The 10,912-nt window shown below is 41.9% G+C and overlaps 1 protein-coding gene across 1 annotated transcript in view; it reads left to right on the top strand.

Moving 5' to 3' along the window:
• prom1a (prominin 1a) overlaps window positions 1-10,912 on the top strand; it is a 47,106-nt gene that overhangs the window by 28,783 nt on the left and 7,411 nt on the right. Inside the window, exons 5-20 of the mRNA XM_030777949.1 lie at window positions 1,246-1,366; window positions 1,712-1,775; window positions 1,887-1,976; window positions 2,805-2,828; window positions 3,337-3,560; window positions 3,869-3,943; window positions 4,191-4,254; window positions 4,440-4,599; window positions 5,010-5,162; window positions 5,342-5,465; window positions 5,863-5,966; window positions 6,347-6,431; window positions 8,157-8,303; window positions 8,447-8,518; window positions 9,882-9,974; window positions 10,749-10,766. Coding sequence (XP_030633809.1) covers window positions 1,246-1,366; window positions 1,712-1,775; window positions 1,887-1,976; window positions 2,805-2,828; window positions 3,337-3,560; window positions 3,869-3,943; window positions 4,191-4,254; window positions 4,440-4,599; window positions 5,010-5,162; window positions 5,342-5,465; window positions 5,863-5,966; window positions 6,347-6,431; window positions 8,157-8,303; window positions 8,447-8,518; window positions 9,882-9,974; window positions 10,749-10,766 — 1,618 coding nt within the window. The remainder of the gene's footprint in view (window positions 1-1,245; window positions 1,367-1,711; window positions 1,776-1,886; window positions 1,977-2,804; window positions 2,829-3,336; window positions 3,561-3,868; window positions 3,944-4,190; window positions 4,255-4,439; window positions 4,600-5,009; window positions 5,163-5,341; window positions 5,466-5,862; window positions 5,967-6,346; window positions 6,432-8,156; window positions 8,304-8,446; window positions 8,519-9,881; window positions 9,975-10,748; window positions 10,767-10,912) is intronic.

Genomic DNA, 10,912 nt, shown 5'->3' with positions numbered 1-10,912 from the left:
CCACTTGCATTAGGTAAGGAAATGCAATCAGTGATAACAGGAAGTGCTTCGTATACGACAAACATTTTTGTCTGTGCGAACACACAAAAAATGTGAGAAATGACTTATTTACCAGTCATGCTCATTTGTGTTTTGTGACTCATCTTTACGGAGCTAATTATAGCACTAGCACTAACACAAACTCTCCGAGAATGATTCGCATTTCCAACAAAGCACACACAACATCTCACTCTACATTTGACAGTGTGTGATTGTTTCTCATTTTGGCCTCGGACCATAACCGTAAACGGCCAACGACCCAGCCAAAGAAAAAACAAGCAAGTGACAACACCACACCAGTTTTCTCGGCTTAATTTCTCCAGTCCTCGGCTGCCATGAGGATGAGTGTAAGAGAGAGTTTTAGAGGCTCAGAGAGAGGCTGCTTTAGATGAATGAGTCATTGTGAGACAGAAATATATGAGTTCATCTCCCTTGATGTGTAGCTAAAATCCATTTAATGAGTGCTCAGAATCCCCTGCCTCTGCTTGAAGTACGATGATAACTTTTGTGGATCTGAGCCCAGGTTTACGTTAATTGCCATGTCATGTCATAAAAGGATTACTCAAGACTTGTCTTGGACTAAATTACGAGTTTAGAATCCACAGAAGTCCAGGAGCAGCCCTGACTAGTGTCTGAGGATTTGACCCAATGTTTCTTAGTGAAACAGGGCATCCTGTCCTCTATAATGAGTAGTAAACAAGCACAAAATAATCTGAAATTTGAACTTTCTCTATATCAGTCGAAGGACTGACTTCAGTTGCAGAGTTTTCTTAATCCAAGAACAATATTTACAGGGATTTAAGTTATAAAAGCAGGTTTAAACATTTTAAGTGTGAATACATAAATCAAACTCATTAAATGGGATAATGACTGATTCCTTGAGAAAAACTGTACTGTATATGTGCAGTGAGGGTGGCAGATGTATCACAAAGATTATGTGGTAGTTCTGCCACCTACTGGTATTCCAGGAGCAGTGCTTTTATATTGTCCACACAACCTCTGCGCCTTTGAAGAAAAAAAAAAAAAGAATTCACTCACGCTTCTTAAAAAGTTTAAACATTTTTCAGCTCAGGCCTTGAAAACGCCACTAGGACTAATGCATCTGAGATGATGTACAAGCTCGCTTTGGGTAGAAGTATTGAAGACTTTTGCTGCAAATTGACTTTCTGATTTTCCACTCTGTTTTATCTGTTGCCATGCCGACAGGGCGGGGGTCCTGTGTGCCTACACAGCCAATCAGAACCTGACTTCCCAACTGAAGGGCATGAGGAGACTGGTTAACAGCAACTTAAGAGACCTCCACACCTTCGCCAATGACACACCTGCGGTAAACATTTGCTTTTCTTTTCTTTTCTTTTTCCCTCGGAGGGAGAGATGTGCTCACAAACAGCAAACTGCAAGGTTGTAGAGAGTGAAGAGTGAGTGAAGAGTTAAAAGGCATGGGGCTGAATTTGTCATGGAAATGAGTGTTGAGTCACAGTTACTGAGGAGTGAAGGTGAATATTGAATTTATTTGTGTTGCTGAGCTTATTAATATGTGTGTGACTGTTTGACAGAGGAAGGAATGATGGAAACAGTAAAAGACATGAGGAGAGGAAAATGCTAATCGTGAGAGAAAGAAGCATGATTAATTTTCCATTTGTTGTTGTTGTTGTTGTCTTTTTCATCACAGCAAATTGATTACCTGATATCTCAGTATGCCACTGCCAAGAACAAAGTCCTCACTGACCTGGACAGTAAGTACAGAATAGCCTGACTGACTCGTCTTTTCAGTGGTGTCGGAAAATACATTTGGAGAGTCTTAATGTTATTAATGAAAAGATGCACTCTGTGGTGTTGCTATGCAGATATCGGTCCATTGTTAGGGAACAAAATTCATGAGGAGCTGAGCAAAGATGTCCGACCAGCTCTGGATGGAGTACTCCATATGGCTGGAGGTATAACTTCTCACAACCCCCCCCCCCCCCTCCTTCTTTCACTTTCCATCTCTCTCTCGCTCTCTCTCTCTCTCTGTCTCTCTCTCTCTCTCTCTCTCTCTTTCTCTCCTCCTCCCTGTCCCCCTCCCTCTCTCTAACACCACCGGCTGTCATTCTCACCTTCTCCTACAGACTATCACCTTCTCTGTTTTCCTCCAAACAAATCTCTAGCCATCTTCAGTTTCCTCATCTCTTTCTCACCACTGTATTCCTCTTTTCTCAAACTCACACCTCCACCTTACACTTCATCTTTACTAACTCTCCTGCCTCCTCCAACTTGCTTTACTCTGTCTTCTCTCTCAATCTCTCGCTGTCTGTTACCAGCTGTCAACTGGGATCCCCACATGCACACACACACACACACACACTCACACAATCACACACTCACACACATCCATCCTCTGTCAAAAAATCCATTTCATGCTGACATTTTCATGGCAAGTACATATGTTGCCTGTGTTCATCTCAGTGGATTTGACAGAAACTTTGGAGAACTTTTCCTGCTTGGTGACAGATGATAAGATCACTTCAGTATAAGAAGTTCTTTTTTTTTGGCCAGGATACTGCTCAGAGCACTAAACCCCCTTTACCAAATATTCTGCTGTGTCACCCATTCTAAACAGTTACAAATGAGAACGTTAGTACAGTTTGATACTGTGGGATCTTGTTCTCACCATTTTACAAAGTTCCAATGAATGAGTAAGACTTTTGAACTGACCTTAAGTGCATGGTACCACACAGTACAGTGATGTAAGCTGTCATTCTTTTCTCTCATCTTTGGTCCATTAGTCAGAGTGGAGAAAGTCATTAAAGGTAACAGTTACTGGAATGTGACTGGCTCTTCCCCATTACTTTGCCTGGTAACAGTGTCTTGATTGGATCCAATATTTTCCCTCCAAGTTCTGGTCCAGTGGTTGTCCTTCCTGTTGTACCTTTGCCTAGTGTAACCTGTCCAAATTGTTCCCAGTGGTGTATATGTAAGTTATGGCTAGTGAAATTCTGAAATCACTTCCAGAATACATCAGTCTATATGTGTGTGTGTGTGTTTGTGTTTGTCTGTCTGTCAGCTTCTCTCTTTCCTGTATGTGTGTGTGTGTGTGTGTGTGTGTGTGTATGTGTGTGTGTCTGTGTGTGTGTGTGTGTTTGTGTTTGTCTGTCTGTCAGCTTCTCTCTTTCCTATGTGTATGTGTGTGTGTGTCTGTGTCTGTGTGTGTATGTGAGTATGTGTGTGTCCGCACGAGTGTGTGTGCACACGTGCATGTGTGTGCGGGTGTGTCAGTATGCACAACAAACACTGGTTCTGCTCTCTCTCTCTGTCCAGCGATGCGGGACACCAAGGAGGCTCTGGTGGATTTGAGTGTGAGTGTGGAGCTGTTGCAGGAGGGCACAGGGAGACTGGAGTCTAACCTGAGCCAGGTGCGTTCAGGGCTGAGAAACAGTCTGAAGGACCCAGCCTGCTCCGACACCGCCTCCCCCACGGCCCAGGTCTGCCGCAGCATACGCTCCTCTCTCTCTAAACTCCACATCAGTGCCAACTACTCTGGGGTATGCTCCTACCTTCTTTAAACAGTGTATTCTTCCCTCCCTCCCTCTCTCTCTCTCTTAGTCTGTCTCCTCAGTTTCTTTCTCTCTCAAATTCACGCAATTCAGTTTAATGAGATCCAGTTCATTCACAAGGACTATGGTAATATTAGTCATACAACGAAGTAGAATAATGCAACAGCATAAAAAAAAAATAGCTCTCTCTCACTAAGTCTACCAGCTGAACACGGTGTTCTCTTCACATCTAACTGCGTGTGTCTATGTGTGTGTGTGTCTGTCTGCCTGTTTGTCTGTCTGTCTGCTTCTTTCAGCTGCCTAATGTGACTGAGCCGTTAGCAAAATTGCACACTGTTCTTAAGACTGACTTGAGCCATGTTGTTCAGAGGGTAGGTACCTGTCTCTTGGCATTTAGCCCTGCTCAGATTAATTATTCATTCCTTATGTTAATGTGAACTTTCATTACGACTCTGAAATAACGCACTTTGTTTATGTGTCAGTGGAACACTCAGACAAAAACTGACATGTTAATGAAAAATCAGTAAGAGATTTTGTCATATTTAGATGGATTTGAATAGGACAGATGCTGTAAAAGTCATTTTTATGTTTCATTTCTAATTCTCTTTTACACCACAGGGGTTTTTATCATTCAATAACACTCCAACCATGGTCACAGACCAGACCAGGAACATAGTGGAAGGTGAGTATGGCACTTATCAGATGTTTAATTAATCACTGTCTCTGATCTATCAAATATGTTTCTAAATATGTTTTTCCCTGAATCAAAGAAAGTCTAATGAATATCATTTCTCTCTTTTTCTCTCTCTCTCTCTCTCTCTCTGTGTGCGTGTGTACGTGTCTGTACATGTGTGTGTGTGTGTGTAGGAGTGAGGGACTTGTTGGATGTCATTGGCACAAACATCACCAGTTTCTCAAAGATGTTTCCAGTGCACAGCTCCGTCACCAACTTCACCATCTTCATCAGCCATATGCACTCTCGCATTGAGGACTTCTACCCTGAGATTAACCAGATAGACTTTTACAGGTAGTCCAAAGACCCAGTCCAGAGACGGACAGCCACACGACCACCCCAGCCCTTAGCTCGACCCTCACCGCCTGCTGTGAAACCAAGTCTATTAGCCTATGTGTTGTCATGGTACAACCACTTTACTTTATTCAGCAAGCAGTGATACCGTAGCATTACTGAGCACTGAGCATTAAAACTCGTAGTCTTGCAGTTACCAGTTCTCTCTCCTAAATTACAATGGTCTGTGTAATTGTGCCTGTTTGCCAGGCAACTCATGTATTTATTTGTGTAGTTACAGTAATACTGTGTTGCTATGACTGTTGCTATATTTACAGAATACAGTATGTTGTAATACAGTGTTACGATGTGGCTCAGGGGTGTGTGTGTGGTACAGAATGTGATAATAGCGTTGTGCTGTGGTTGTGCAGGTGGGTCTGTTGTATTACGCTCTGCTGTATGGTGGTGATGGTTCTGACCTTTAATTACCTGGGTCTGCTGTGTGGAATTCTGGGATACGACAGACATGCTTCCCCGACAACCCGTGGCTGTATCTCTAACACAGGCGGCAACCTGCTCATGGCGTAAGTATTGACCACCATATCAGACTCTAAATATTACGATACTGAGATGAGATGAGCTGAGTGTTTTCATATATACATTTTTTTCTCTCGACTTCTCTCTCTCTCTCTCTCTCTCTCTCTCTTTCTCTTTCTCCCACTCTCTCTTTTTCTCTCTCCTTCTTTTTCTCTGTTTTCCACAGAGGGGTTGGTTTTAGTTTCATGTTCTCCTGGGTTCTCATGGGGGTGGTGACCGCCACCTTCCTGGTTGGAGGAAACCTGGAGAAGCTGGTGTGTGAGCCGTTCCACACCAAACAAGTCTTCAAGGCAAGAATTTCACATGACATGAAATCATATCACATCCCAACAACCTGTGACCAGCTTCACTGAGGCAGGAACCAGTAGACCTCACATTAATTTACTTTTTACATCCAGAGCTATCAGTATTTCTCTCACCCAGCCCTGGAGAGTCACGAAGCAGGCACTCTTTGTTTTAACCACTTTTAATCACTGACACTGACGTTAATAAGACCTGTCTGCAAATCAATATTCCACTCATGAGTTAAACTGGGAGTGCTGGCACAGGGCTAGATTGAAAATGTGCTTTCCAGTTGGCACATGGGTCTGGATGCGAAAAGCACTGCTTTGTGTCTTCAAAACAAGCACCAAGATCCCTCACATTCTGTGTCTTTTAACCAATAAGATGATGTCGTTTTGCCAAAAGGTGTTGGACGCGCCTTATCTCATCAACCCAACATGGAAGAACTTCATACCTGGCTACCTGTATAACGACCCAGACATGGACCTCACTGCTGAGTCTCTGTACAGGTAACATAGTGATCAGCAGTTCAGCTGAGCTTAGCCCTCATCTTATACAGCCCTGACTCAGCAATGACGGCCAAGATCATAGACTGAATTTTATTCTGAAAAACTTTAGCCTGAATCAAAGTCAGTTCGAGTTGTGGTGCTTTGGGTTAGAATGAAGCGTTCTGTAACATCAGGACTATTAACATGGCAGCTCTGAAACCAGAAGATGGCAGCAGAGAGAGACAGAGAGATCCTTAAATTATTAAGAAGTGGTTTGGCTCTGAGCACTGATGTTAAAGTGTGTAGGTATGTTCAGATGTTAGTTAGACATATGTGTTTGATTAATGTCTCTTTTTATCTCCCTCTCTCTCTCAAACACACACATTCACACACACACACAGTGACTGTAAGGAGAACAGAGGGATCTACTCTGCTCTTCATCTGGATAAGATCTTTAATGTTTCGGCTTTCCTCAACTCCAATGTGGTGAGTGAGAGAAAAGACAAAAAAATTCTTAGAATCGTTCCGTGCCTGCTGTTTTAGGGAACATTCCCTTTTTTATACTGCACTGTGATGAAACTGCTTTTCCTGCACACCTGGAGACATTTACACTGCAAATTCCCTGTGTTAAATTAACTCTGAGTGTTAATATGCAAATTGAGTGGTGTAACATTAACTCTGAAAGTGTTTATGCAAATTCACTAGTGTTACATTAACTCTGAAAGTGTTCATGCAAATTCACTAGTGTTAAATGAACTCTGAAAGTATTTATATTATCCCACACACTGGTTCAGAATGTTGCAATATAAACACTTTAAGAGTCAATTTAACTCTGGCAAATTTGCCGTGGACACATTTTTTGTCATATAGCTCTTGGCTGCTTGAAGCTGTTTTACATGTAAATATTTATGAACCATACTGTAATCGATGGCTTTTTTTCAGGCACATTATATGACCTATCACTACTGTAATTCATGTCTGTACAGTGCTATAGGAGACTAGCATCAGCACACACAGTACAATACGTTATCGCCATAGCAAAACATCTCATTGACACGGAGCAAAAACAGACCCATACCCTCTCAACCTCTACGTAACCTGCCATTTGAACTATTATGGGACATTTTTGAGTGAGGGCCAGTCTCACCAAAAGCACATAAGAAGCCCCCTTTTCTTCGCTTTTGCTAACTCCAGCCAGCTGGCAGGCTTAGCCAGCTTTCCCTGCTTAAAGACATGTCAATGGGCAAAAAGAGCAGAGAATGTGCCAGACAGAGTGATGCAAATGAGCCATTTCTGTAGGCAGGGGGACAGCTACATCCCCTTCAGGTTGGACGTTTTTGCAGTGAATGAAAGCATCTTAGCTCAAAATTTCTGTCACAAAATCATGTGAATCGTTATATGTAAACATGAATTACAGGTTGGCCACTGAAGTTTGTCTGTTTTCTATTAGCTGTTGTGATATGGTCTCTTTAGATTAAGCTGAAATTACTTGATTAGATTGTTTACTACATCAGTGCTGGACACAAAGAGCAGGCATGCCACAGAATGTGGTCTTTTGTAGCCCTGTGATTGGTTACCCAGGTATTTCTCCTGCTGATTAAGAATGTGGAGGAGGCTCGGTATACATTTTTTCGTTGCCCAGGGCGACAGAGTTCTTTACCGTGGGCCCTGCAATTGCTCCCTTTAAGGAAATGAAAACCTTTTTTCTCAGCATTACATAACATTCTTCAACCCAATGTAAATAAGAGTTTTTTCTCCCCCTTCAGCCTTATGTAATTTGCAGTCTTTGTCCCTGTTCCCAAAAACATGTACATTCACATATAAGTGAAACAAAAATCATGTTCTCTGAATGACCCATACTGAAGGATAGTCGATAGAAGGATGGAGTTGGGCCTGCAGGCTGTAACTCAATGGTAACCGGAAAATAAGAGTTGCCCATCTCAGCCTGCATGGCACTGATGAAAGCCACCATATCAAAACTTGAGTCCATTCACTGTCAATAGAACATCTAGTGCCTTATGTATTGATCTGTATATTTAAGACAGTGAAACATCCTTTCCCTCATTATGATCTCCAAAAGGGGTGAACATTTACCATAAACTTTTCATTTACCCTTTTTGACTAAATTTTATCTAACAAGTCATCTCTCTTTCCCTCTGCCTCTCTGTCTTTCTCTCTCTCTCTCACTCTCTCCCTCTGTCTGTCTCATAGTACACTAAGGATGTGTCGAGGAATTTTAACGGCGTGCGAGTGGATCTGAGGGGTATTATTCTCCTGGAGTCTGAAGGCAAACAGAATCTCATCAGTTTCACCGAGACAGGAGTGGGAGAGATTAACTATGCTGCATACACAGAGGAGGTACTGTGGTTGTCCAGTGGTTAGACCAAACATAGTACACAAGCTAATATACACATACACACACACACACACACACATGCATGAATGTTTCTACTCCTGGAACTTCTCACCTTCTCTTCATTTATGTCTTTGTCTGGTTGCAGATCAATAAAGGAGTTACACTTGTTGATCTGCTCTCATTTGCCAGTGATCTAGATTCATACAGTGAACAACTGGTAAGTCATGCTTTATACGTACAAATAAACCTATAGTTGCATGTATTCACATATACTTGCCTGCATATAAATGCAAAGATAAATTTAAATATAAAATATAACCTGCTGCGATTGTGTGTTAAGTGATATCTCTGATTTATATGACAAGAAAGACTATTTAACGTCCTATTAAACTGATAAACAGATAGAATAGATGTGAATGTACTATTTAAACAGATAAACAGACATAATAGATGTGAATTTAATATTTAAACTGATGAAGGTATAATAGATGTGAATTTAACATTTAAACTGTATGATCAAATGCAACAAGCTTTCAGGTCGTATCAGATCTGTCACTTTATATCTGTCATGGTCCTGCGGCTCTCTCTGTGCATTAGGTGACCGAATAAAGAGTGTGTGCATGTACACGTGACTCCAGCAGTTCGCTGTAACCACGGAGTCGTTACAAATCATCAAACATCATATGTGAATTTAATATTTAAACTGATAAACAGATATAATACATGTGAACATGCAGAGAGTTGGCTTTTCATATCAGTCTGTCCACAAGGTGTGGCTCCTCAGAGCTGGACGCTCACAGTCAAACTCTGGAAGCATTTTTCGACCGTTTTACCAAACCTTTAGGGGGTCAGGAGCCAGACAAGTCTCCCATTCATTCTGGACGGTTCAGAGGGAGTAGTGAAGCTCTTGCTAAGGTGTGCTGGCAGTAATTGAGCCTGGTCTGAGAGTGCTGAGGTGTAATTTGTGCTGATCAAGTCGTACTGGCCAGCTGCTGCCCACCTGTATTCTCCCCGCATCTCTCCGAGTCTCAGTGGACACTCAGGACAGATCATGTTTCCTTTACATCACATTACCTGCATTCATACAGCCACAGTGAACTACTGTACCTGCTAAAAGAAGCCTCTACATGTTTTTCACGTGTGTGTGTGTGTGTATGTGTGTATCTGCATGTATCGGTGTGTCTGCATGCATGCGTGTGTGTGTGTGTGTGTGTGTGCATGTGTATGTTCACACTGAGCTTATGGAGAAGGGCTGTATGTTCCATACAGTCTGTGTGTGTCCGTGTGTACATCAGTTCTCTGATTAACAACACATGTTTTACTCATTATGTTATGTCATGTAATGTCTGCAGACCTCACACAGGCTTGGACATCTGTCCATTTCTGTTGTTATGCCTACAGTCTAATACATGAGTTCTCACAATACTCCCCTCTGACTCAGCTGGTTAACAGGGCAGCGACACCAACAACGGGATGGGGGTTGCATGGCTCAAAATTATTCAACATGCATATAGTCAATCTAAATAATCCTTTGCCTGAGTTATCATTAGTTTGCTCTCTCTCTCTCTCTCTTTCTCCAGCCTAGAGGGACCCTGCAGACTGCATTAAGGGGCCATGCCAGCACTCTCCGCCAGATACATAATCAGCAAGTCATCCCTCTGGAGCAATCCATGGTAATCTATCTCTGTCTCATCCACAACCGCTCTTCAAATGATTACTTTGCTCTGAGGAGAGTTAAGTGATGGCTACTGATAAAGTCTTAGTCGCTGACCTACAGGCTATGGTACCATAGTCTTCGTTTTTGACTGTGGCACATCGTTAATGGACAACACACTCAGACTAAACTGGGCAGACGAAACAAACTGAACTGGGCATATATTAGGAGGAAATAAATACACGAGAGCAATGGGACCCCATCAGTTCCTGGATCTTAATTTCAGTGTTATCTCAGAGTAATGTTCACTGAATCAAGCATTTCATGTCAGCTCTGTGTAGTAATCACCATTCAGTGAAGATACACTAGTCCTTCTCCCTAAACATTCAGGTGTTTGTTTGTTTGTTTTACAATTGTCTGAAATACAATGTAATGCTGAAGGATAGTGCGCATGTACCAGTGGAAGATTGTATTCTCATGCAGGTTTCTGAATTTATATAAAGAAAAATGTTCAGTGAACATTATAATTGCAATTTTCTTGATTTATTGCAAGAAAAATGTTCAGGCGGATCACTGGAAACACAGGTAATGTTTCAGAAAACCTCTCCTTTCTCTCAGCAAATTGAGTTGTCGATTCTTGAGTTTAACTGAGGTGTCTGTAGGGATCCGGGTGATCTCTCTCTCTCTCTCTCTCTCTCTCTCTCTCTCTCTCTCTCTCTCTCTCTGTCTCTCTCTCTCTCTCTCTCTCTCTCAATTTCTCTTAACACATTCAACCTCAATTAATGGCTTCAAGAAATTTGTCAGAGCAAGGGTAAGCATGTGTCTCCAATTTGAAGCTGTTTGTATCATTTCCTGTGAGAGCTGTATGTTTTACTTGTCTGTCCATTATAGTTTTAGTGTTTGCTAAGAAAACCAAAAAGGAAATGCCCACTTAAAGTATTTACACTGAAGACTTTA

Source organism: Chanos chanos, chromosome 1, assembly GCF_902362185.1.
Source record: "Chanos chanos chromosome 1, fChaCha1.1, whole genome shotgun sequence".
NCBI lineage: Eukaryota > Metazoa > Chordata > Actinopteri > Gonorynchiformes > Chanidae > Chanos > Chanos chanos.
Note: the sequence above shows the minus strand (reverse complement) of the source record. Positions and strands in the feature narration are given on the sequence as shown.